At 37.6% G+C, this 27,187-nt stretch overlaps 4 protein-coding genes across 11 annotated transcripts in view; 2 read left to right on the top strand and 2 right to left on the bottom strand.

Moving 5' to 3' along the window:
* Positions 1 to 7,380, top strand: part of LOC125240570 (choline transporter-like 2) — a 44,339-nt gene extending 36,959 nt beyond the window's left edge. For all 8 annotated transcript variants that reach the window (XM_048148515.1, XM_048148514.1, XM_048148520.1 and 5 more), the window contains 7 exons: positions 2,896 to 3,124; positions 3,493 to 3,664; positions 4,298 to 4,427; positions 4,851 to 5,004; positions 5,328 to 5,619; positions 5,998 to 6,223; positions 6,871 to 7,380. In XM_048148515.1, coding sequence (XP_048004472.1) covers positions 2,896 to 3,124; positions 3,493 to 3,664; positions 4,298 to 4,427; positions 4,851 to 5,004; positions 5,328 to 5,619; positions 5,998 to 6,223; positions 6,871 to 6,968 — 1,301 coding nt within the window. In that variant the 3' untranslated portion in view covers positions 6,969 to 7,380. The remainder of the gene's footprint in view (positions 1 to 2,895; positions 3,125 to 3,492; positions 3,665 to 4,297; positions 4,428 to 4,850; positions 5,005 to 5,327; positions 5,620 to 5,997; positions 6,224 to 6,870) is intronic.
* Positions 7,381 to 9,669: 2,289 nt separating this feature from the next.
* On the bottom strand, positions 9,670 to 12,277 carry LOC125241585 (exosome complex component RRP4). Its single transcript, XM_048150132.1, has 5 exons — positions 12,042 to 12,277; positions 11,718 to 11,955; positions 10,766 to 10,900; positions 10,427 to 10,612; positions 9,670 to 9,963 (listed from the first exon to the last, which is right to left on the bottom strand). Exons 1-5 carry the CDS (start codon positions 12,164 to 12,166, stop codon positions 9,670 to 9,672), a joined length of 978 nt encoding a protein of 325 aa, XP_048006089.1. The 5' UTR covers positions 12,167 to 12,277.
* Positions 12,278 to 12,367: 90 nt separating this feature from the next.
* LOC125241314 (mediator of RNA polymerase II transcription subunit 18) lies at positions 12,368 to 14,991 on the top strand. Its single transcript, XM_048149727.1, has 5 exons — positions 12,368 to 12,690; positions 12,856 to 12,987; positions 13,405 to 13,609; positions 13,796 to 13,908; positions 14,400 to 14,991. Exons 1-5 carry the CDS (start codon positions 12,595 to 12,597, stop codon positions 14,517 to 14,519), a joined length of 666 nt encoding a protein of 221 aa, XP_048005684.1. The 5' UTR covers positions 12,368 to 12,594; the 3' UTR covers positions 14,520 to 14,991.
* A 1,884-nt stretch (positions 14,992 to 16,875) lies between these two features.
* Positions 16,876 to 18,758, bottom strand: LOC125241315. Its single transcript, XM_048149728.1, has 4 exons — positions 18,700 to 18,758; positions 18,101 to 18,161; positions 17,774 to 17,892; positions 16,876 to 17,033 (listed from the first exon to the last, which is right to left on the bottom strand). Exons 1-4 carry the CDS (start codon positions 18,746 to 18,748, stop codon positions 16,894 to 16,896), a joined length of 369 nt encoding a protein of 122 aa, XP_048005685.1. The 5' UTR covers positions 18,749 to 18,758; the 3' UTR covers positions 16,876 to 16,893.
* Between the last annotated feature and the right edge of the window lie 8,429 nt (positions 18,759 to 27,187).

Raw genomic sequence — 27,187 nt, 5'->3', positions numbered from 1 at the left:
TAATATGCTCACGCGACGCGGCAAACTTTCCGTCTTTAAATCCGTAGTGAAATCTGTGCAATTGTTTGTTTGGATGCAAAATGTGGAGTGGTGGAGAGTGACAAAGGGCCATATGAAAAAAACTTTTCGGCAACATGTCCCTCAGCTCGATCCTTTGCGTTTTCTGGCCAAACACTATCCGAAATCAGGACCTATGGAGTATATGCCAGCAAACACCCATTGGTGAGGAAACCGCGACACAAAAAGGAACATGAATAGCACACTATTTGAAGAAGAGAACGAAATAACGCAACCATTGCTTTCGCGACGCGCATTTATTGTGTAAAATATTTAAAGGTCTAACCAGGACGTATTTTTTGACTGAGTAAAATGACTAACTATAGTGATTTTAAAACTATACAATAGTAGTTTGCTCCGAATTTAAAATTCTCATTCGTGGAAAACCAAAGCGCAACTTTTTGATTTCCAACTCAATTAGACCAGTGACATCTGCATATATTTTTCGTCACATTTACGAGTAAATGGGGTACTTACTTAACTCTCAGAATCCATTCTAATGTTATAAATGGGAAAATGTGTGTGTCTGTTTGTTTGTCCGTCTTTCACGGAAAAACGGAGCGACGAATTGACGTGATTTTTTAGTTGGAGATAGTTAAAGGGGTGGAGAGTGACATAGGCTATTTTTTGTCTCTTTCTAACGCGAGCGAAGCCGCGGGCAAAAGCTAGCGTTATAATAAAGCAAAAAGTGAATATTGCTTCTAGTTTTTTATGACTAAATGAATCGTATTGCTTTTCATAAAAAACATAAAAGAACAAATTTTATATGTCACAGCTCCATCGTAAAAGTCCATGTCAACTTTAAGTAACTGACACCGCTCATTGTATTATCTATTCAAATTTCAAACAAAGTACCTATTTCAACTGATTTTGAATGAGATAATAGTATTTTATGCAACTGGTGGTTAAAAGAGGTCAAAAAAGGTGAGTGGCGTGGGTAACAATTTGAGGCGAAGCCGAAAATTGTTAATAAAGACGCCACGAGCATTTTTTGACTCAGTTAAACACCGTTGCATACAATACTTTTTCTACGACCAAGCACTTATTTTGAAAGAAAATTATAAATTCAACAAATACCTACTTTCAGTCATCTTAGTTATCTAGGTGGACCGCCTACCATTTTGAATATGCAGTTTGAGTGCAAACATGAAAATAAAACTGTCTATGGTATGGTTCTTTGAAGCCTGGCCACTAAGACGAATCGAGCCGAGTTGAATCGAGTTCTATACATTTGAATGCGATTCGACGCGTCGCCAATGAACGCAGCAGAAAACGAAGGAGTCTCAGAATAAAAACGAAAACGCTTAAAGGACAAGGATATTTGTATTCTAAATGCGATACTAATATCCTTATTAGCAGGATCAAGAAGGTCAGCAGATATAAATAATGAATTCTTATTGCTATTCGCAGTCTACGAGTGAAAACAAACGTTAACTATTGTGACTTAGGCTAGGCCGGCGGTTTGAACTAAAATGTAAGTTGATTTATTGTAGCGTTATTAATAGACTTGTTAATACATAATATACATAATAATATATTCGACGCAACAAATGCTATGAGATAGGAAGGCTTGGCGAGAGCTCGTGAAGGCCCTTTGCACCTCTATGGTAACGTTGGACTACAAGAACAACATGTTTTCGGCATAATATGAGAAAAGTGCGAGGTAATATAGCTACATTTGCTACAAAAATAATAAAACAACAAATCAAAGACAACTAGACAACTAGGGAACAAACCAAATTATTTTATTGAATATTTTTCGATTTGTTCTTTTTTCAAGTAGTCACACTACTATATATAAATTATAAATTTAAATAGATATCATACACGAAAGAAAAAACGGCAAGGCCCACTGGTGGCCGAGCCGGGAATCGAACCCGGGTCTTCAGCTTACGCGGCTAACGTCTTCACCACTAGACCACCCGCCCCACCTGGCCAGGCGCGCGCCGGGCGGGTGGTCTAGTGGTGAAGACGTTAGCCGCGTAAGCTGAAGACCCGGGTTCGATTCCCGGCTCGGCCACCAGTGGGCCTTGTCGTTTTTTCTTTTGTGTATGATATCTATTTAATTTTATAACAAATCAAAGCTTATAAATATTTTTTTAAAAGGAATAAAAAGTAAGATTGTTGATACAGCAATACCAAATAATACTAGGGTCAATTACTCTTGCTGACTTCAATTTAGCTAGGTACTGTACTGTAGTTTTTTTATCCGATAAACGTATCTTAAAAGCTCTATAGATAGGTATTGCTGTTAAATGTTACTCAAAAATAATTTTGTTATCCTATGAAAGTTAAAAAAAAAAACGAAAGAATTTGATTTGCGACTGATTATTAATTTATTATAGTAAAATGTAATTGTTATACCAAGTAAAAATGTTTTAATCTTTTGGTTTATTAATCGTGAAGCAAAATACCATCGTATTATACTGAAAACATGCAAAAAAGGTACTATTTCGGCACTTTTAATCCTCAAGGCCAATCCGGCCGGATCCGGATCCGCCGGATTGGGGCTAAAATCCGGCCGGATCCGGCCGGATTGGAGGTCAGACCGGATTGCAATCCCTACTACTGAATAAGCGTGTGCAGTTACGAAAAGTCTCAGTTTTGTGACGACAGTTAAGCACGAAATCCTTGTGAAAATCGGCTTTTTGCCTTGTTTTAACAACATTATAAAATAGTCTACGAAATGTAGATTTTTCTTTGAACAACTCTCACTAATTGGGTACTTACACTTTTTTATGAGGACTCCACTCTCACTAATGGTTAGTACAGTTTTCTAGAATATATTTTATGTTTACGTGTCATCTAGTATAACATAGGTATGTACGTTACTTTCAGCGTGCTACCTCTGTTACGATCAGTACGTGTTCTACAAGAGCAAGTCCGCCGGTCTGTACAGCACGAGCTACAGCCTGCAAGGCGTCTTCCAGTCCATGTTCTCCAAACACCAGACCTGGCTGGCGCTGCTCATCATCCTGGCTATCATCCTCGTCGTCGTACTCCTCATAGTCATCTTCTTGAGAAGCAGAATCACCATCGCTATTGCTCTTATCCGTGAAGGAAGCAAGTGAGTACTACGATAACATTTTGAGCGAAAACGCTTGCAATTAACATGGTTTATTTAAACAAACGTGTAAAACTTTGTTCAAGAATAAAGCATAAGCATAGCATAAGCATTTATTGCATACATATTAGGTCTTAATTAGGTACATAATATGGACCCTGCAAGGGCGCAGCAATCTTAACCTAGGTATAAGTATTAATCATAAATAGCTTTGATCAATTTAATTTGACAGCTTCTTTATTAAATTCCAAATTGGTAGTTCCAACCTATGTCTACTTTAATCTAAAACATCATTGTTATAATAAAATACGCGACAAATTGTTGTTCCTTCTAATGATAATCGACAAATGAATCTTTTGATATTTCCGCAGAGCCGTGATCGACATAAAGTCGACGGTGTTCTTCCCGATATTCCCCTGGATAATCCAATGTGGCGTGCTGGCTTACTTCGCCACAGTGCTGGTGTACCTGCTGTCCATCGGCGAGCCCGAGTTTAAAGTCGTCGGCATGAACAACACCTGCGACTGCGGGGGATTTTATAAGGTAAGTAACTATAACTAGCCACAATCTTGACTAATAGATAATCTAAACAGTCTTGCGGAAATGGAGATGGATCGGTCATACCCTTTGAAGAGGAGCTACCAACAGCGCCAGTATCGCGTTTGAGTGGCGGCCTCAAGGAGGGAAGTGAGCCCGCAAACGCCCCGTACACACCTGGAGGCGGAGCGTTATTGAGAACGAGCTGACGGAATATGGACTGAGCTGGAACGAGGCCAAGGCGGTGGCTCAAGATAGAAAGGCATGGAAGGATCTTGTGGAGGCCCTATGCACCTATGGGGTGCCTTAGGACATTCAACAACAACAACAAACAGTCTTCGGTTATATTGGTTGACTACAAACGCTGTTCGAAACATCGGGATATATTATGTATTACAAATTCATTATACGCGATATATTCCGATTCCACGTAGTTTTATTTTTCACAATCATATTCATATAGGTAAAGCGGTAACATGTGCCCTTAACTCTTCAATAGAGGCACCATAAGGCTCGATGCGATACATTTGATATATCCATGAACATAATTTAGCAAAGGATTACGAAAACCCTTCATACATTACAATATAGGGAATGCTTTATTGATGGTAAAATCGCTTTGTATTCCCTTATTTGCAGGACCAAGACACCTGCAATCCGTCGGTGTTCATTGAGAAGTGTAAACAGGTTGGGACGAACAGGGCGTGCGAGGACGCCATCTGCCACTTCTCCGGCTTGGCCAGTCCTCACGAGGTCAACTACATGCACTGTAAGTTTGTATACCTAATCCGTTTTAGACACTGCCTGTCCCCAGTCCCCGTATTAACGATCAAGAGGATCTCTGGCGTCGGTGTTACTGCGAGATGCGTGGTGCGAGGACGCTATCTGCTACTTCTACGGCTTGGAACTCCTTCTTTCCTTGTTCTCATGGTTGATTTTTTCTTGTTAAAAGGTAAGGTAACATCTATCTACCCTCTAACGTTTATTAAGTATTGATTAATCTCCACAAACTAAAAAACTTTTTATGCCGAGAGTAGAAGTAAATTACCTTATTGCACGCAGAAATCTCTTCATCAAGTGTCTTTTTTAAGCACGAGCCACAATTAACAGATCCTTCGTAAACAACATCACTTAACAAAAAACCCTCGAAGTATCGGTCCCTACTATAACGATTGGTTTGTCTTTTGTGCAGTTGTGAACTTGCTGGGCTGCTGCTGGGCGATGTTCTTCATCAGCGGCTGCGCGGATATGATTCTCGCTGGCGCCTTCTCCAAGTGGTACTGGACCTTTGACAAGCGGAAGGTGCCTTTCTGGACACTTACTGCTGCTATCTATAGAACAGTTTGGTAAGTTGGTGAAGTTTAGGTGCTCCTTAAGTTGTGTTGTTTGTAACAGACCATTTTCTTTGCATAAGTATCGTTAATATCGGTGCCAATACTGCCAATGCACCTATTTGGACTGGTTTGGGTGCGAGGGTTTTTAGCTTCGACCTTCTAAATCAGAAAATTAAATATAAATTGAACAAGCTTGCCGTACGTCAGATACATTCGATCCTTGGTAAGTTGGACGCCACAGCCCAACGTTATAACACGCACCTCTTTAGGTACCATCATCACATTTCCATGTTGCTTTTTCATGAAACTAAATTGAACTACTCTGTAATTTTCAGCTTCCACTTAGGGACCGTGGCATTTGGCGCCCTGATCATCGCCATCGTCCGCGTCATCCGAATAATGCTGGAATACATCGACCACAAATTGAAGAAGTTCGACAACCCCTTCACGCGCTGCATTCTCTGCTGCTGCAAGTGCTGCTTCTGGTGCTTGGAGAGCTTCCTAAAGTTCATCAATAAGAACGCGTATATAATGTGTGCCGTGCATGGGAAGAACTTTTGCACGAGCGCGCGAGATGCGTTCTCTCTGCTCATGAGGAATATCATAAGAGTGGTGGTTTTAGATAAGGTTAGTTAACTTTGAGTCGTGTAGGTGACAAATTTTAAGTAGGGTAGACACATCTGAAACGTGGCTCGATGCTGGTGATTCCTCAGTATGCGATGTGCATAGGATAGGATATATGTATAGGAATACATAGAACGCAGTTCGATGCTAGGATATGTATTTCCATTTCACTTACCTAGTTCGCGTGGCTGCAGCTGCACTGTGCATTCAACTGCGAAAAGCGATATCACAGCTGGTGGTAATCGATTAGATGATGCGTAGGCATGCACAGTGTTTCGCATACTCGTATTTACTTGTACAACGCCCAAGCCTGGAAATTATCTACTCAAATTCATCTAATACATAGTTTCGTATGACTAAAATACTTATCCCCTGTTTCAGGTGACAGACTTCATCTTCTTCCTATCCAAGCTGCTTCTATCCATCGGCGTGGGCTTCGCTGTGTACTACCTGATGGAGTGGAAGCTCGTATACGAGGTGACGCAAGGCGAGCGGCTGCACTCCAACTATGTCCCGGCCATCCTGCTGGGTGTGGCCACCTATCTCATCAGCACCATATTCTTTAACGTGTACGCTATGGCTGTGGACACGCTGTTCCTTTGTTTTTGTAAGTAGTGACTTCATTATGCTTGTTTCTACTTTACCATTAACGCTTTTTGAGAAACAAGGTTTTTATGAATGTGTGGTGGCCATGAAATTTGTTTTTGCCGGGAAGAATACCTCTTCATGTATAGTAGCGGTCACGTGGGGCGGGAACAAATAGTACCTAATACTGAATTGAATATATGATACTAGCTTTTGCCCGCGGCTTCGCTCGCGTTAGAAAGAGACAAAAAGTAGCCTATGTCACTCTCCATCCCTTCAACTATTTCCACTTAAAATTTCACGTCAATTCGTCGCTCCGTTTTGCCGTGAAAGACGGACAAACAAACAGACACACACACTTTCCCATTTATAATATTAGTATGGAAGTATGGATGTACATTACATATCATCCAAAATGGGTGAATGTAGGTACCTAGATATACCTACAGCTGGTACTACAACAGAAAAAACTGCGACACGAGAAATACTCGTACTTATAAATTGCTAAGCGATCTATCACGATCCTTAGGGCTAATTTTGCTCTGAAGGGCCCTGACTCGGCATTACAAATGCAACGTGTCTATTTTTGTTCCGACCTATATTTATTCAAAGTGTTGTTACGCATCGCTATGATTTGTGGTCTCATTTCAAATGAATCGTTTGTTTCAGTGGAAGACTGCGAGCGGAACGACGGATCTTCTGAGAAGAAGTATTTAATGTCGAGAGATCTTATGAGGATACTCGGTAAAAAGAACAAGAAGGATTAATTCGAGTCATTGTAAATTTGGAGTACTTCGTTCATCTAGGTATATGATATAACTCAAGTACTCGTTACCTAATGCAATAAATGTAAATGTAACTTTTTCTACGACTATCTTGTCCAAAGTATTTATTATGAAACTATTTGTAAACTTTTACATTTTTATGCGTCTTTTCAAGTACCTTAATTAACCAATGCTACAAGCCAAATATAAATAAACAGGTTGCAGTTACATACGTAATTGCTGTTGTTGATTATTTTGGATCGAATGTCTCAAAATAATAATAATTATATTATAGCATATTTAATACTGATGTGCAATTAAGTGCCAGCGATTATCTAATTTTATAATGTTAGTATTTACGTTACTAATTGTGATATGATTGATTATAGATTTTTATTGATATACTTTTAGATAATTGGGCTGTTTTATTTTTAACCGGTTCTTTGTGACCCCAGACTAGGCAACAAGCCTCGTAACACCAGGCCACCAGTAGGTACTAAATTCCTACTTCACAAACTCGAGATAATAATTGACTCGAGAGAGAAGATTCTTTCTTACGTGCAGTTTTATCCCGCAATTATCAATAAACCAGCTAGTGTGCTAGCCTGGCCTCTACTACCTAACTCAGCTGGGTTCAAAAATTCGACGTTAGTCAAGTAACATGAGTACAGGCAGTAGGTAGGGAACTGTTGTGTCAATCAATATTTTTCTCAAAAATAAGGGCAAGTAATTTGTCACCTCACAAATAAGTTCCAATTGTATAACCTAACCACAAAATTTAAATTTTGAAGAAACCCCCCACAGTGGACCGATTCCCATCAAACATGGCTAAGAATAAGAACACTCCCGAGTCCCGACTAATTCAGCTTTAAAAAAAAAAAAAAACAATATAAATCGGTGTATCCGTTCGGGAGCAGACAAACACGTCAAACTTATAACACACAGTGTGTGTGTGGATTGAGTGAGCACCTTCCGAAAATAAAAAAAAATATGCTGATCATTTAGTAAAAGTTCTAAAACAATTGTAAAACGAATCTCTGAATTTGTAAAAAGATAAATCAAAAGATACAGCCATTAACATGTGCTCACTCAGTTCTCACAAACTACCAACGAAAACAGTGAATATATTCATTTAACATATAATATTTATATACTAACATTTAGTAAAAAATAGGCCAACCTACCTCTATAAATATTAGATCACCTAGTGACGTATTAAATTTTTTACAAATAGTTTCTTATGCTCACTCAATCCACACACTTTGCTGAATTTTGATGAAAAACATAAGATTTAGACCGCTATTATATGTGTATAGTTTAGTAAAAGTGAAATAGGAATTTGTAAAATACAAAACGAACCACTAACGTGTCAGGTTTTTTTATAATAAATTTTTGTAAGTGCTCACTCAGTCCACACGTTTTGAGAAAGTTAAAAATGTAAATATCTTACGATTTGTAGCACCTAAGACACTCGAAAGTACTTCAACATTTAGTAAAAATTTTTACTAAATATCAACCATCTAATATTTTATATTCGTTGTCTGGTTTTAAAGATATTCAGACATAACTTTTCTCATACAAATGTATCAAGTAGGGTGACCACACTATGTCGGCTCCTGATTTTCCCCACCTTCCCATTGTCATATTGAGATTGGGGAGTTTCGTTCGTTCAATTTTGATAATATTAAACTAATACCATATTAATTATCCATCTGCAAACTGTTTTTAGGTTATGTTCTTGGCCTAGTGATGATGTGTATTGTGTAATTTTTATCGACGTCAGGATAATAATCATATCGACATGCATGCATTAAAAAGGACATGAATGATAATTGGTAAGAAACAAAGAATATAATACTTCACTAGTAAGAAACCAGAACCTGGTAATCTAATCGCGCTAACAGATGAGCGTACCGGATTTGTAAGTGGGAGCGAGAAATAGTTATTCTTTTCTCGCTCCCACTTACAAATCCGGTAAACTATTATCAAAATTGAACGAAACTCCCCAATCTCAATATGACAATGGGAAGGTGGGGAAAATCAGGAGCCGACATAGTGTGGTCACCCTACTTGATACATTTGTATGAGAAAAGTTATGTCTGAATATCTTTAAAACCAGACAACGAATATAAAATATTAGATGGTGGATATTTAGTAAAAATTTTTACTAAATGTTGAAGTACTTTTGAGTGTCTTAGGTGCTACAAATCGTAAGATATTTACATTTTTAACTTTCTCAAAACGTGTGGACTGAGTGAGCACTTCAAAAATTTATTATAAAAAAACCTGACACGTTAGTGGTTCGTTTTGTATTTTACAAATTCCCATTTCACTTTTACTAAACTATACACATATAATAGCGGTCTAAATCTTATGTTTTTCATCAAAATTCGGCTTTTCAAAAGTGTGTGGATTGAGTGAGCATAAGAAACTATTTGTAAAAAATTTAATACGTCACTAGGTGATCTAATATTTATAGAGGTAGGTTGGCCTATTTTTTACTAAATGTTAGTATATAAATATTATATGTTAAATGAATATATTCACTGTTTTCGTTGGTAGTTTGTGAGAACTGAGTGAGCACATGTTAATGGCTGTATCTTTTGATTTATCTTTTTACAAATTCAGAGATTCGTTTTACAATTGTTTTAGAACTTTTACTAAATGATCAGCATATTTTTTTTTATTTTCAGAAGATGCTCACTCAATCCACACACACACCACACACCCTGTCCTTTTTGCGTCGGGGGTTAAAAAGAAAAGGAATGAAATAAAAGACTTCGTACGAATCCATAAGATGTTTAATTCTATGCTGCGTAAGAAAAGCGACGTCCAGCATAGCCTCGGGCGCGAGGAAGTCCTTGACCGCATCGTACTTGAGGCTCTCCTCGTAGGCGAAGTTGATGCTGGTGTCATCGAGCATCACCTGAGACGCCACGAGCGCTGCGATGCAGTTCTTCACGCGCGCCATGGCTTCGCGGTCCGCCAGGCTTACGGGCTGCAAACATAATGTATACTTCAAAAGGCATTCCTAACACAAGTTCAATAAGATGCCGGATCACTCTTCATTTTTAACCAAAGGATGAATGCATCGAAAGTATCACATTTTTATGGCCTGTTAGAGGGGGCGTCACATTCTAACGAGTATAAGTGCCAAAGTGATGCACGACGCAATAGGAGATAAGACCATGATACCACTGCAAATATGATTTATTGCAGAATTGTACTACACCTAGAATTTTTTAGAATAGGGGTTCACTAAAGCTTCAATAGCTACTCCTCTGGTAGTGTAGGTACCTGTACAAACACCAAGTTCCAAGCAATGCACGAGCTAGCAGACACTCTTCCATTATGGAGTCCAGTGAGAAACTGTATACTTAAGAATCAAAGAAAAAATTTCAAATCTGGCTGTTGTGTACAGCTAAGAAGGTGGATATTGTAGTGATGATAGCTTAACTAACCTGTGTTTCATAGTTCTGAATTTCTTCTTTATTCTCCTCTGCCATAATATCCTGCCGCTGGGGGCTAAGCCATATGTAGCCGTTGTTGCCAATGATCATTGATATGCCACAGGGCAGATTGTGGAAATGGTTTTTCCTCCGCTTTATCAATGATGGGAACACCTTTACCAGCATTCCTTGGGGCAACTGGAATGTCATTTATTACAAATTAGTTATTTATAGTATGTGTGAACAAAGTACTTTGTGAACAAAAATCAATATAGTACCTAATAAAGTGTTAGTGGCAAGGAATGAAGAGGAACTAATTAGTTACTAGCCATATAGTAAAAACTATCATACCTTTCCATATTTCAAGCTCCTAGTGTGCAGTGACAAGGATCCATCATGGAAGACATTCTGCACCTCAGCGCTGATCAGATCACCTTCTTGTAAATGCTTCCTCATCATTTGCTCGTCTTCTGCAGACCTGCGGCGCTACAACACAAACTTTATACAGAACCAATATTTGGAAGACTTAAATGATATACTAACTAGGACACTTTTTTTATCAAGCCTGGTAAGTGCCTGGTAGGTAAAGGAGTTCAATAACAGAATAATTATTATCTACTACAATTATTACTACTGTACTCTATCTACAAATAATATAAAAGAAACGAAAATAACTTACTTTAAAATCTGACATCCTATCCAATATTAATTGGGAAACCACTTATTTTAAAAATAAATATAAAAATTGTTATTTATGTAGAATAGTTGAGGAGTGTCTTTTCAAAAGGACTTACTTCTATTGGTCAACAAGGTTTATTTCTCTAGGAAGACAGATAAAAATAACCTCCGTTGACTTGTAGAAATAAGTCCTTTTCAGACACTCCTCAGTTATCAAAATTATCAACATATACATATAGTTTTCAAAGATAGCAGCGATGACCTGGCATAGAACCAGAGTATATGGAACAACAATTAATACCATAAAAGTGGCATATATATTTAGGAGTGTCTCCCGACAATAATTATATGGAAAATATGACCTGACCTATGCTATATGGAAAACAGTACTTAAATTTTTAGTGTCTCATACAAAACTTTGTTAATAGAAAACATGATATCATTCTGGTCTTGCAGATTGGTTAAATCTGTATTTCTTGTAGTTTAGTGGCTTGTGTTGGTCATGAATGAAAATCGGTTATAAAAGAACTAATTTCATTTTGCATGTTATAAATTGTTCTTAAGGTTCTTCTGTTGGATTAGTAAGCGCTCAATTGGGTGTAACGTAAAAATTTATAATACTTACCAGTTCTCCACCAGGAAGATTTACAGCTGAGAGCTGCAATATTGAATCCAAACGTGCATTGGTCTCCACCTTCCATCGCTTCTGCTGGACCTCAACGACCCTCCCGACCACTACATCGCCTATTTCACCTACATAGCGGCTACGAATAGGTTGGATGCAGATCAATTTGTTGACTTTCTGCATAACTCCGGCCACAGACGCCACGAGATTGTCGTCAACCGATGATGTTCCATGGCCACTGAAAGATAAAATTGTATTCATAAAACATTATTGCGTTTTTACAATCTGCTCGAATACTGTACTGGTTTTTATCAATAATCTTACCGCATAAAATCTTGCATGCCAGTTATAACCTCTCCAGGCGTATAAAACCTGGGTAAATCTGTGCTAGATGCTACACTATGATTAACCCTTTCGGATGCTAATCTGATAGAGACACGACCAGACATTTTAACAGATATTATGAACTACTTTACAACAAGATAGGAAAGGGAATTAAATTTCACACATAAAATAAGTGTAAACATTGAAGCAGATTCCTTCCATACATTTATTATGACAGTTACTACCTACCATAGATTAGCTACATGCGAAATAAAAAATGGGACTTCGTTTTAAACTTATAAGAAATGTACATTTCTGATGTTGGCTAACTGGATTTTACGTTGAAATTACTCTAAAATAACGAAGTTGTATTTATTGTACCATAGATTATAAACCGATTACAAGAAAAAAAATACCACGATTATTTTGACACTGACAGATCACAGGCAAGCAAACTGCAAAGTTGCAGGCTGCACGACTAGCATAGCGTCTAAATAGGATGTTTAAAATTTGTTGTTCTGAGTTAAATAATTAAATCACCAGATTAATAACAATGTCTGCTGCAAACGCAGCGCCCATCACCGCTACGGACAGCCTTACCCAAGCTTTGAAAGCTAATATCATCCCTAACCAAGAGTACTTATTACAGGTAAACTATTATATTCATGTTATTTACACTGTTCTAGTTTTGTACTATGATCTAATTTTGTAGATTAATTGCCTATAATGCTCCTCCATTGATTCAGACTAACGCTAAGCAGCTATTATTAGTTCCAAAAATAGTATTTCTCTAAAGGTTTTGTGTATGTGACAGGGTTCAGTACTGGACTCTGCTGTGGAGGTTTTGTTGCATAGGCTGCGTGGGCTGTGTGATAATGTGGACGCCGGCCCAGAGACATTTGACGACCAAGAAGTATGCTTCAGTCTTCGAGATCCTAATCAACAGGTGCTGTTTTTACTAGCCTTGCTAAAATAACAGATTTGTACAGTTTCCCTTTCTTGTAGTGTCATTTTTATTTCAGTTCATTTACTAAGCAATATGCAGAAGTTTGACTGAAACAGAGACAACAGAACATTTTTAGAAAATTCTATAAATATTGCGGTACTACTAAGTAGGTACAATTTCAAACTTGTTCTAAATAAACAGTTAGTCTATTTTGTCAAAGTTTAAGAAAGTCTTTTTGAATTATTGCCATGTCAATCCTGTTCTGTTTGAGTGACCACACTATGTGGGACTACAGAATCAATTTCTGTGGTAAGTTTTGTTAGCCCATTTCATGCCTTTAGAATACCAAAATGTTCATTCAAGTATTTGTATCAGTGCTTATTGCTTAAAATTGAAATTCCAATCCATAATTTCCAGACAGCCCCTCTAATGCTACGCGTGCGCAAGGCGCTGGACGCGCGCGACATGCCATACCAGCTTCGCTACATTGGCCAGCCGGACCTAGGCGACAAGAACCGGCCCACCGTGGTGCGTTCCAGCCTTGACATTGCCTGCAATGGCATGCTGCTCGAGTTCCTTAGTGAGCTTGGTTGCCGGATCGAGTTTGAATATAGTGTTAAAGGTGGGTCATCTCCGCAGCAATTTTTATAACCTGGGCTGATGTATTTTAATGTACACAAGCTGTAAGTTGACTTGGTGTTGACTCTGTTGCCCTTATTTATTCCTTTTGAACAAATGCAAAATCAATATGACAGAGCCACCTTGTATGTAAAACAAATTAGTGAATAGATTATATTTGCATTTACAGGGTACATGTTTCGGAAAGGAAGGATGAAGATAACAGTTGCAAAAGTATTCAAGATACCACAGAACTCTATGCCTCCTGAGCCTATTTCACAGAGCTATCTAGTTGAGCTCTCGGTAAGTGTATTGTTATATAATTATTAGTTTATCAGGTAGACAATATTTCTTGTATAGCATAATACTATGTAACTATTATAACCAAAATTTTTAATCAATTTGCTACAAATCTGAATATGCTCACTTTATGTCAATAAAATTATTCTGCCCACTTGGGAAACCTTTTCTTAACACTACCTTCTACAAGTAAATGCAGTAGTTACCAAATTTCTTGATTAGCAGCCATTGCCGCGCGCCAGCACGCAGGGCGGACGGGTTTGGTTATGCCATTGAGTCTTCTGTACGTATTTATTCTGTGACTAGAGTCCCAAATCCTGATGGTTGGGTTTATACGAGACTTTTATGCTGCTATTGTTGATCTGTCAATGTACATATACTTTTATCACAACATTTGTGTTGCAAGCTACGCTCACCACAACATAATCAACCATGAAGGTATAGCGGATCTTCGCATATGAGTCGATTGATTAATACTGCATTATTATTGTCAGGTGCTAGCCCCTCAAGGGCAGGACGCGATCGCCGAGGATATGCGCGCGTTCGCCGACCAGCTGCGACCTCTCGTGCAGCTCGACAAGATCGACTACAAGCGGCTCGGGCACATGACATAGCCCATGTTCCTGGCTTAGGCCGCGCCGACCGCCCCCGCCGCCGGTCGACGCCGCCTCAGCCAAGCCCGCTGGAGGCTACTCTTGATGCGATTGCGTCTGTTTCACTTCGTTCGTATCCTTTCATGTCTACAAGTAGTCTTACACCTTTCATTTTTAAACCCTCGAACACCTTGTCCCGGTATACTATGCACGCAGACACCAGACAGTTTATACAGTTGTGAGCTGTGTTCGCCTGTTGACTACGTGCACGACGGGCACTGCTCTCATTTTGTGGGCTTTTCCATGTTAGTTAGTATGATGTATTAATTCTAACGGCCGCCACTAGAATATTAATGTTGGACATGCCCATAAGATGACGTGCATTTGTGACAATTAGCTCCATTCTGCCACGCACGTTGCCAATAATTGGCTAAGCATTTGATGTATTACTTTTTGCGATTGTGTAAATAATAACAATTGAAGGTTAGTAGTTCAGTGGTGTTCAAGGGGTTCTTAAATATGACATTATACAGCCAATGCCATATATAAAATACTATATCCCTTTTCTTGACAAATTCATTTTAACTGTGAGTTCCATTTTCATTTGCATTGTCAGGCAATGTAAAAGTGTATCAACATTAGAACATTACCTATGATATTTTATGGTATGTACTGATTGATGTAGTGCATAATACTTTACCATCATATTTTGTCGGAAATGTTCGTATTTGTCGTGTTGATTAGTACTGGTCGTACTGTGACTGCTCAAATAGCATGAGACCATAGTGCGTTTCCGTGAAAATACGATGAAAAAATATTTTGCACTACATCTGTACTTACCTACTCATAAAGTCTACATATATAATAGTATGTATTAATATATTGCTAAGAAAAAGGATATAAGTATACATTAAACACATGATACCTAATCATAGTTATACAGTAGCATTAAGGTTATGCACTTATATTACAACAGGTATACAATAATTATGCAAGTTATTCATTACTCATAAGAAGACATATTAATTATCTACATCTGTAGTTACGAGTAGGAATAATTAAAATTGAATGATTTTATGTGAAATATTGATAATAGTCCAAGCATTAGCGTACAACTAATGCATGTATTTAGACGACAATTTCTGAATTATATTACTATGGAGTTATGGACCATAACCACGTCTCTTCTGTAGACACCAGCACCAGCAGCGGCTGGTCCATACAAGCCGATTCCCACCGGCTTGTCTAAAATTGATTACCTATACTAGTAAAGTACCTAATGTTAAGGTAGGTTTATTTTTGCTCAGTGTTGTTTAGCAAAAATGTTCACCAGCCGCCAATGGTAGACATTCATAATCAATAGTTATCTTTCATTTGGATATTGGGTGCACACAGAGATATTGACTTTGTATAGATCTTTTTGCGCTTTAATAATGCACAAATTTAATTTACCTACAAAATGTAACAAAAATAATGGGATCCTAAATTATTGACAACTTTTTTCGTATCCAACGTATCGTAATTATCTTTCTCTATCACTCTTCAATATTGTTGTGTCAGTGACAATAGGGAATATTACGGCAATATTATTACAGTACTATCACAATCCAAACGATAGAGAAACTTATGCATACTATGCATTGAACAGTCTTTCGACAAGTTTTGATTATAATATTGACATATCAAAGCAGTTTGTTTACGACGTGTTGCTTCCCTGTCACACTTACGTGCGAATTTACAAGTTGGACAAAGGGGCAAGACGAACATGGTTTGACGGCCTACCAGTGGCGGGGCGTCGATACAACTCGATTCCCTAGGGGTTCCCTAAAATTCTCCAGTATCTGTAGAAGTCCATACAAAACAGATCCCGAAAACCCCTCCGGCTTTACCAACGAAAATTTTCACGCCCCGCCACTGCGGCCTAGGTAATATTCCCTATTGCGTCGGTCGTCAAGGATTGGTATGTTGTGTAGCCAGAACGTTTTAGGTACCAAACGCTTAGCCTGGTTTGTGTCATGCGGACCGACCGCGTGCGGAGCGATCCTCACGACCAATTTGTATGAACGCTCCCTGTAATGTAACGCTCCCTGTACTTCATACATTTGGTGCGATCGGATCGGTCCGCGTGACATTAAAACCAGCCTAAGGCCCCATTTAGACGGTACGAGAACTTATATGCGAGCTAATATACATTGCGGTATTTGATGACTGTGCTGAATTGTATGTAACCTCAACAGCCCGCAATGTAAATAAAATCGCATGCGAGTTCGCGCGCCGTCTAAATCAGGCCTTAAACAAATTCCCAATATTTTTGTTACGACTCGTATATATTGCACAGTAGTCGTCAATAATGATCATGAATGGATAAAGTGATACGTATTGAATAAATGATTTATTAAGCGAAGTCCGGGTTTTTGTGCGCTCCGATGACCACCACGTGGTCCTCGTCGTAATCGTTGTCCTCGTACTTGAGCCCGTGCACGTACGCGAAGTTGCCGAAGAACAGGCACTCCCCGTAGGTGGTTTGCTCGAAATCTACACAAATAGCCCAAATAGGCAAACATTTAGGGTCGGCTCACACCGGAATGGCAGCGGCCGACATATTTAAAAAGACGATACTGGTCTTTGACTTGACTAACTCAAACAGGTCGCGCGGCGCCGCGAGTGGCCGCTGCCACCCACTGTTCGCCGCTGCCATTCCGGTGTGAGCCGATCCTTACTTATACCTACTTCGAAAAGAAAAGGACGGGCATGCGGCTACTAAAAATAGTGCCAACACAGAGGTGATATTAGTAACACCAGCCTAATGCGAGATAAGCCTATATCCAGGGCCGTCTTTCACCCATTAGAGGCCCTGGACAGGGGTACTTTATGATTATAGGGCCAGTATGACCATAGTAATAGACCCCCTATTACTATGCCTGTATCCTATATGACCTATATCTCCTGAAGTCTCCCGCCAGTTATGACCAGACTCTGTCCAAGGCGGCAATTAAGAGGATACGGTAGCGAAAATGCTAAAATGGAAAGGAATGCACGTTTTGCGTATTGTATGTTTTGCTAGTAGTGCGCATGTTCAGATTTACATTATGCGATTGTACAATGTGCTTTTGTACGTTTTATCTTCTGCACATTTTGCATATTTAGCACTTTTGCCTGTTGTTACATTTTGCGCGTTGTGTAACATTTTGCGATAGAGGGGTCTCGCCTATTCAGAGAGAGAAGTATGCTCGAAAATTGCGAACTTTGGTGTTCGTGTCAGACTTGTTACCAACCAGTAGCATGGATACAGTTGTACAGATCCATTACGCAGTGGTTGTCGAATATGTACGTGAGGTTAGTTGTGAAGTCGAAAGCGCAGATTTTCCGGTAGTACGTAGGACAGATGCCGCACCTGCAAAATCATCGTGATGTAGGTGAAATAATAAGTCAAGGAACAAGTATGACATACACATACCAATATTAAAATTAGTTTTAGACAACTCTATTCATAGGCACTGGTCCCACCAAAAGCAAGTAAGCGATCGATGAGCTATCGACGTTAGAAATGAGCAAAAGACAGTCACATATTTTTTTAGTTCTACTTGATAATATCTACAGACCTGTGTCCGTCCGGCGCCGGATGTTTTCTGTATGGCAGTTCACTAAGGACATTATAATAACCTGAAACATGTTAGTTAGATAAGTTGTAGAAAGAAAAGGGACACTGGTGGCGGAGCCGAGAATCGAACCCGCATCTTCTGCTTACGCGCCTATCGTGCTCAACTGCTCTACACCACCTCGGCAGCCGCGGTACCGGTGTATGTTATGTTATCCCTGAAGGCTAGGCGCCTTTTACCAACTCTAAAGGCGAACAATGTGTGCTTGTACACTCACGGACTTTAATTGTTGAGCCATTTAGAGGCCATTATAACTTTGTTATTTCATAGTTAAGCTATGTCGTATCCAGTATAAAATGAGCTAGAAATGGATCCACAATTAAAGTCCGTGACTGTACCTATTATACGAATCCTTTACAGGCTTACGATAGTTATGATGGTGCTGCCATCTATCGAACTAGGGAACGAATCAAATGAAGTTGTAAATAATTCTTTTTCTGGACCAGATTAAGCTTTTTAAATAGCTATTTTAGCCCTAATTGAAAGAGCAGTCAGCTCAAAATACGGGCTTCATAAACATTTTAATAAACAAAACGATTTACCAAATAAACATATAAAAACTGTACAATGCAATAACCGAGGATGCAACATGGCTGCTACATAGAAATGTAAGAGTATAGGAAGGTTATCATATCGCTTAATTAAAATTATTTTATTGCTAGTTTAATTTTTAATGAAATCGTCAGACTTCATTTGGAAATCAGTGTTGTGTAACATTTTTGATTGTGTCTTGCCTTCTTTTGCGCGTTTACAGTGTTCAACGTAAGATATACAGTGTGTAAATGGAATACGGGCAAATCTCCTAACGGCGGTTAATATGGGTCATAAGAAATGTACCTAAAAATATTGTCCATAGTCCATACAAAATAATTCGGCCTGCAATGTAATGTAAAAAACACTTGCGTTAGATGAATGACCTTTAGGCACGCCACAGATGGTCTTAAAAATTCATTATGTTATAAAACCGCCTTCAAAAAAAAAAGCGTGTTACAAAACACGGAGAAACTAAAAAGCCAAAAATAATAAACCTTCGAATTCAGATTTCTTATCGGATTGCAATAATCTAAACATCCAAATTATAAACAAATCAATTATTTTTGTAGTCGGTACCAGACCTGTTCGTCGCCTTGCTATTTCCTGTTTGCCCTACCCAACCATACGCAGGCTGGTCCCGACTCCAAAAATAATTGATTTGTTTATAATTTGGATGTTTAGATTATTGCAATCCGATAAGAAATCTGAATTCGAAGGTTTATTATTTTTGGCTTTTTAGTTTCTCCGTGTTTTGTAACACGCTTTTTTTTTTGAAGGCGGTTTTATTTTTTGTTAAAAAGTTAATTTATTTGTTGATTTTTAGTGGTTCCTAGTGATATTATATGTATCAGTCCGAATATATGTACAGTAGTGAAAGAATTGTCCTTTAACTCCTAACCATTGAGGAGTTGACCTTCCATCATCAGCTCTGCCACACAAAATTATTACCATCAGGCGCAAATACTGGTGCACCTTTGAAAAATACACAAAAAACATTACATGTGCCTATAACATTTGAAGAGTTCCCTAGATTTCTCCAAGATCCCATCATCAGACCACGACTTGGTGCCAATGGGACCATCTCGGGGTTATACCCGTTCGATCAAAAAAAAAATTTTGAAAATCGGTCTACGATTCTCGGAGATATCGAGTAACATACATACAAAAAAAAAAAAAAAAAATCAGTCGAATTGAGAACCTCCTCCTTTTTTGAAGTCGGTTAAAAAAGATTTGTATGCAATGTGGCGTGCCTTAAGACGCTGACAGCACCCAATGGCCTTCACGCTAGCTTACACTGTCTAATCGTATGGGAGTAAGTGAGAGCGCGATGTCACTAAAAGAGGGCGGTTAGGTATGAAAAGTGCGGAAAAATATTAAAATAAAATAGAAAGATGCATTATTTGTGCAAAATGTTTCGTTAGTGTTTTATATATGTATACCTATTTTTGTTAATGTAGTATTAATTAAAGACAACTAAGTGAATAATTGAACGACACAGAACCGTTTAATGACGAACTCGAGACCAATCATTGCAATTTTTTTCTATCGAGCCGATTTCATTAAATCGTGTATCGAGTACGGCTATGTTCGTTGAAATATAATGAAGAATAACATATAATTTACTTGCCTTACTAAGACTAATATAATAGTCTGTCTTAAAAAACTGCGCAAGTTACATCAATTTTATGCAATTGGGTGTTGTCAGCCCCTTAAACGCTCATACCGTGTATGTAATGTCATTAACTGTCATCGCAACCATGTGTACAGTAACCTACATTACTGCTGATAATAATTTCAAAAATTTATTGTGGTTAAAATTAAGGATAACTTAAAAACACCTCTTAATTTTAATGATAATACCAAGGACGATATAATACGGGACAGACAAAGCCCATACAAAAAAGCGTACCCCTGAAATGTATGGGACTTTTAGGCTTAAAACTAGATGGCGCTGTTTCGTAGCCTGGAAGTAGCCAAAATCATATTTTCCTCAAATATTTTTGCGTGTTTTTAGTATTTTTTACAAGAAAAAATGATATGCTTCTTTATTTTAATATCATAATATTACGTGAATGTACACATTTTGAAAAAAATAATTTGTAGGCATTATTTAATAGGTGGCACTAAAAAATCGGAATACGATTCTTAGTATGAAGACTTTAAATCCTACATTAAATTATTCTTGATAATACTGGTGAATTCTATGTCTGGGTCTGGGTTAATTTATCGGCCGTAGAAGGCATACACACTGTATTGAAATATCTTGTATGTTTTAGTGCTAACTGTCCCAGGCTGACCCGCCCCGTTCACACTGAAAATTTTAGTATGTACGAGTAGGTACCTATAGGTATTCATGATTCATGAATTTCATGATGCATGTAACAGCGTCGAAATATCGCGAGCTCGACAAAAATCAAAAAGGTACCTATCCGTAATCACTGTCTAGATCCCGGTCAATATAATTCCAAAATAACATTACACACATCAACGTTATTAACATTTATTTAGACAATAAATATTATTTAAATAAGTCCAAATTTGTGCGGCATACCTATATGTAAAAAAAAAGAAACTGTGACTGACTGACTGACATATCAACGCACAACCGAAACCGCTGGCCCTAGGGATCCCAAATTTGGCTCGTAGGTTCCTTATAAGGTGTAAAGGAGCTCTAAAGGGTTTTTCAAAATTCACCTCCTAAGGGGGTGAAATGGGGGTCCAAAGTTTGTATGGGAAAACACGTACGCGGGCGAAGCTGCGGAAAAAAGCTAGTGATCATATTAAGTAGAAAAAATTGTTATTAAGTAACTTTGTACTAAAGAACAAGTGTACAAGAAATGTGTCCTGTAACGTAATTGCCGGTTTCAAGCGCCGTACCACGGATCACCGACACTGTCTTGATAATTATAATGAGATATTAATTTATATTTATTATTTACCTACACGACATTACATGTGCCCCGTAACCCCTAGGTAGATAATGCTGACCAGACGTCCGAAGTCCTTTAATAGCTTCGTAAGCCGATTTTACACTGACCGATTTGTTGTAGACGTTGTAGTTCATTAAAAATTAATTAAAAATGTTTTTTTTGTAACTAAAGTAAAAACTATCTAAGTTGGCATCAATATACGACACTCTTATACCGTTGGAAGGGAAACACTGCACAGTCCACGCCATAAAATTCCTGTGTAATCCTAATATTCCTAATGAAAATATAATATTATTATTTTATCGCACCGTAATTACAATAGATATAGTATTATCTATGGATAGAAACATATGTAATAATATGCATAATAATCCATAGGGATGTGACGACCCCATCGCCCATTGGTTTTACCAGTGCAATCAGTCAACGCAGGGCAGCTTGTGGCGAGCTGTTGGGGAACAGCGACCCCACGTACCCGAGTGCTCCTGGGGAGTTCTGTTACCCGTAAGGCGGGTGGGTGGGACAGTACTCTCTACCTCTGGCTTGCCTTGGCTGGCCGTCCAGAGTGGAGTCGTTAGGGCTACATGCCCCAGGGGTGGAAGTGAAAATTTGCATAAGACACGAGTTGGTACAGTGGCTTAACAGCCACTGGGCAGAAAGCGGTGTACACCTCTCGACACCCTTGAGTTCTCACACCGGTGTTGCCCTTGAGCCATCTTGGATGTCGCTTTTTGTGGGGGGCCATCTTGTGGGGACGAGTCACCGTCTGCCGGAAATAAAATTGAATACCGTTTTATTGGCAGGCGTCCGAAAAATTTTTTATCCATAGCCCAGTATTTAGTCCATCACTTTCATCAAAATAGACCAGTTCATTTTAGATTCCATTAACTCTCAAATAGTCCTTACACCCTGGCGGGTGTTGCCTCTGCGTGTGTGGGCAAGGGCAACATCCGCTCGGTGTACCCCTTACATTACATTAAAGTGTCGAAAGGGCTTCTACGCGTTGGCTTCGGCCCCGCGCACGCCTCCCAAAGGTCCGGAACACCATTGTTCCGTGATGGGAAAGACATACTAATATTATAAATGGGAAAGTGTGTGTGTCTGTTTGTTTGTCCGTCTTTCACGGCAAAACGAAGCGACGAATTGATGTGGTTTTTACAAAATTATGACACTAAATAGTGAATTGGGGGTGGGGCCCCCAGATAGTTTTTTTTTTTCGAAGGTGGGGTATCAATGGAAAGGTCTTTTATGATATAAAGTTTTCTAGAGTGACATCCTAGGCTGTTTATTGTCTCTTTATAACGCGAGCGAAGCTGCGGGAAAAAGTTAGTTAATAATAAATAAGCAAATAGGATTAGTTATTTGTTTTACCTACAAGGGGGCAAACTTGTTTAAAAACGGCACGAATATTGAACCACGAGCGTAGTGGTTCCAGAAGTGAAATTGAACAAAACCACACCAACACAAGAAACATACTAAAACTGAATAACATAAAAACTCAATCAAATCCGTCAATTTAATTAACATTCATGATTCAAAATAGAACGTAAGTACCTACCTAAATTATATCAGCCAGTTTAGGTAGGATATCAACTTAAAATTTCTAGGAAGGTATGGAATTACTTTGCACTCTTGTTGATAAAATTCAATTTTGTCGCCTGTCTTTAAAGGATTTAGGAGAGCTTTTACCAGTTGGTGTGGTGAAAAGAATAATTTCACCTTGGACCATTAACTCGAATCCTTCTCTACTCTCTGGATTGTGTGTGTGTGGATTGAGTGAGCACCTTCCGAAAATAAAAAAAAATATGCTGATCATTTAGTAAAAGTTCTAAAACAATTGTAAAACGAATCTCTGAATTTGTAAAAAGATAAATCAAAAGATACAGCCATTAACATGTGCTCACTCAGTTCTCACAAACTACCAACGAAAACAGTGAATATATTCATTTAACATATAATATTTATATACTAACATTTAGTAAAAAATAGGCCAACCTACCTCTATAAATATTAGATCACCTAGTGACGTATTAAATTTTTTACAAATAGTTTCTTATGCTCACTCAATCCACACACTTTTGAAAAGCCGAATTTTGATGAAAAACATAAGATTTAGACCGCTATTATATGTGTATAGTTTAGTAAAAGTGAAATGGGAATTTGTAAAATACAAAACAAACCACTAACGTGTCAGGTTTTTTTATAATAAATTTTTGTAAGTGCTCACTCAGTCCACACGTTTTGAGAAAGTTAAAAATGTAAATATCTTACGATTTGTAGCACCTAAGACACTCGAAAGTACTTCAACATTTAGTAAAAATTTTTACTAAATATCCACCATCTAATATTTTATATTCGTTGTCTGGTTTTAAAGATATTCAGACATAACTTTTCTCATACAAATGTATCACGTAGGGTGACCACACTATGTCGGCTCCTGATTTTCCCCACCTTCCCATTGTCATATTGAGATTGGGGAGTTTCGTTCAATTTTGATAATAGTTCACCGGATTTGTAAGTGGGAGCGAGAAAAGAATAACTATTTCTCGCTCCCACTTACAAATCCGGTACGCTCATCTGTTAGCGCGATTAGATTACCAGGTTCTGGTTTCTTACTAGTGAAGTATTATATTCTTTGTTTCTTACCAATTATCATTCATGTCCTTTTTAATGCATGAATGTCGATATGGTTATTATCGTGACGTCGATAAAAATTACACAATACACATCATCACTAGGCCAAGAACATAACCTAAAAACAGTTTGCAGATGGATAATTAATATGGTATTAGTTTAATATTATCAAAATTGAACGAACGAAACTCCCCAATCTCAATATGACAATGGGAAGGTGGGGAAAATCAGGAGCCGACATAGTGTAGTCACCCTACTTGATACATTTGTATGAGAAAAGTTATGTCTGAATATCTTTAAAACCAGACAACGAATATAAAATATTAGATGGTGGATATTTAGTAAAAATTTTTACTAAATGTTGAAGTACTTTCGAGTGTCTTAGGTGCTACAAATCGTAAGATATTTACATTTTTAACTTTCTCAAAACGTGTGGACTGAGTGAGCACTTACAAAAATTTATTATAAAAAACCTGACACGTTAGTGGTTCGTTTTGTATTTTACAAATTCCCATTTCACTTTTACTAAACTATACACATATAATAGCGGTCTAAATCTTATGTTTTTCATCAAAATTCGGCTTTTCAAAAGTGTGTGGATTGAGTGAGCATAAGAAACTATTTGTAAAAAATTTAATACGTCACTAGGTGATCTAATATTTATAGAGGTAGGTTGGCCTATTTTTTACTAAATGTTAGTATATAAATATTATATGTTAAATGAATATATTCACTGTTTTCGTTGGTAGTTTGTGAGAACTGAGTGAGCACATGTTAATGGCTGTAACTTTTGATTTATCTTTTTACAAATTCAGAGATTCGTTTTACAATTGTTTTAGAACTTTTACTAAATGATCAGCATATTTTTTTTTTATTTTCGGAAGGTGCTTACTCAATCCACACACACACTCTGGATTTCATTTAAAAATCCTTAATTGCAACATGCAATGACAAGCGTCTTATTTGCCAAACGACGTATGAAGGGTACAATAATGAGCAATCTTATGCTTTTTTCGTAGGTGATGCCCGTGCCATGTTGCATTGCATTAGGCAGCGTTCCCACTTATGCGTCGCGTGTCTCGGGGCGCGCAAAGGGCGTCCGCGCCACGCCACCTGAGTGTAATTCAAAAAGCGTCTCCTCAGTACATTTTGTATAGGAAGGACGTAAGGCGCGCCGCCAAGCGGCGCGGCGCACAGTGGATCGAAATGAATAAAAAATGGACATTCGCATTTTTTTCCAAAAATCCTATTTTAAAAAATGCTCTTCGGCTTAAAATGATATGAGAAATATAAAATGTTATATAAAATTTTTCAAAATGAGGCTTATTTTAAGCAGAAAAAAATAAAATGTGTTTTTTTTGTATGAAACTGAAAAATAGGTATCTTATTGTAAGAAAACCGTAACCGATCCCGCTTTCAAACCTTTACAGTGTCATTGTCCTACTTTAGAACAGTAGAAAATAGTAAAAACCTTATCTGAGTAGGTGCCCGTTATTTTTTTGTAGTCCAATCAAAAGTCAGTAAATACAACATTTTTCTTAGTGCTTTATTTTTTTATTTTCATAAAAAAAACGGTATATTCATGACAATTTAGTATAAAAATAAAATATATATGACATTTTGATACAGATAAATACAAGTTTTTACAAGGAAATGGTTAAAAATTACATTGAAATCGAAACATTTATTGCGATGTTTTTAGTAACTATGATAGTAACAAAAAGTTAAAATTTACTTGAAATCAACAATAACAATATAAGTTATAAAAAAAATACATTGTATAGATCTATTTTATTCACCACCTTCTTCTACACTTTCAAACATTTCTATATTTTCAGTGTCATCAGTGCTTATGTTTTCTATTATTAATAATTCCAAAGCTTTAGAAGAGAGGGTCTTTTTAGTCGCTTTACTTAGCGGTGGCCTCAAAAAAGACAATCTTGGATCAGATGACACCAAAAAATTGTGCAATATGTCTTCGTTTGTTTTTGTTCGGCTACATTTTCTAGAATGATGCTCCCTCACATTGCGAAAATCTTTATTTCGTGCTTCTGATGCTTCTTCTGACATCTTTCCGATGGGCAGCATACCAAAATGTTCAATTATGGAATCAATAGCTTGTGGACACTGGGTATATCCCCACTTAAACACTTACTCTGGGATTAACCCTTTATGGTAGATAAGTAACTAACGATAATGAATATGATCTGAGCAATTAGTATAAATGCTTAACTTGCATTATAGCGAGGTTGCTAATGTACCCATTACTTAATTACATATTATTGTAAAGGTTAGAATATCTAAGTTATAAATTAGTGAAACGATTTGAACGTTGATATTTCAACGACACATCATTATTTATGATTATGAGCATATTGTGAATGTGCTTACTAATCTCCATGTTTTGAAGTACAGAAGAAGGTGGTGAATAATAAAGATTTTTAAAATGCATTTTTTTAAATTGTCATAAATACACCGTTTTTTTAATATAAATAAAAAAATAAAGCACTAAGAAAAATGTTGTATTTACTGAATTTTGATTGGACTACAAAAAAAAACGGGCACCTACTCAGATAAGATTTTTACTATTTTCTACTGTTCTAAAGTAGGACAATGACATTGTAAAGGTTTGAAAGCGGGATCGGTTACGGTTTTCTTACAATAAGATACCTATTTTTCAGTTTCATACAAAAAAAAACACATTTTATTTTTTTCTGCTTAAAATAAGCCTCATTTTGAAAAATTTTATATAACATTTTTTATTTCTCATATCATTTTCAACCGAAGAGCATTTTTTAAAATAGGATTTTTGGAAAAAAATGCGAATGTCCATTTTTTATTCATTTCGATCCACTGTGCGGCGCGCGCCCCGCCGCCGCCACGCCACCTGGGGCGCGTCTTACGTCTTTCCTATACAAAATGTACTGAGGAG

The sequence above is a fragment of the Leguminivora glycinivorella genome, chromosome Z, assembly GCF_023078275.1.
Source record: "Leguminivora glycinivorella isolate SPB_JAAS2020 chromosome Z, LegGlyc_1.1, whole genome shotgun sequence".
In the NCBI taxonomy this organism is placed as follows: Eukaryota; Metazoa; Arthropoda; class Insecta; order Lepidoptera; family Tortricidae; genus Leguminivora; species Leguminivora glycinivorella.
The sequence above is the reverse complement of the archived record's forward strand: the minus strand, read 5'-3'. Positions and strand labels throughout refer to the sequence as shown.

Coding starts and splice junctions, on each gene's coding strand:
- LOC125241585 (XM_048150132.1), bottom strand. CDS start 12,166: ATGTCTGGTCGTGTCTCTATCAGATTAGCATCCGAAAGGGTTAATCAT. Junction 11,956..12,041: donor GGCATGCAAGATTTTATGCG/GTAAGATTATTG, acceptor TTTATCTTTCAG/TGGCCATGGAACATCATCGG. Junction 10,901..11,717: donor ATCTTCCTGGTGGAGAACTG/GTAAGTATTATA, acceptor TTTGTGTTGTAG/CGCCGCAGGTCTGCAGAAGA.
- LOC125241314 (XM_048149727.1), top strand. CDS start 12,595: ATGTCTGCTGCAAACGCAGCGCCCATCACCGCTACGGACAGCCTTACC. Junction 12,988..13,404: donor TTCGAGATCCTAATCAACAG/GTGCTGTTTTTA, acceptor CATAATTTCCAG/ACAGCCCCTCTAATGCTACG. Junction 13,610..13,795: donor GTTTGAATATAGTGTTAAAG/GTGGGTCATCTC, acceptor TTGCATTTACAG/GGTACATGTTTCGGAAAGGA.
- LOC125241315 (XM_048149728.1), bottom strand. CDS start 18,748: ATGTTGCATCCTCGGTTATTGCATTGTACAGTTTTTATATGTTTATTT. Junction 18,162..18,699: donor AGTTTTTATATGTTTATTTG/GTAAATCGTTTT, acceptor AACATGTTTCAG/GTTATTATAATGTCCTTAGT. Junction 17,034..17,773: donor CAACTGTATCCATGCTACTG/GTTGGTAACAAG, acceptor CTATTTGTGTAG/ATTTCGAGCAAACCACCTAC.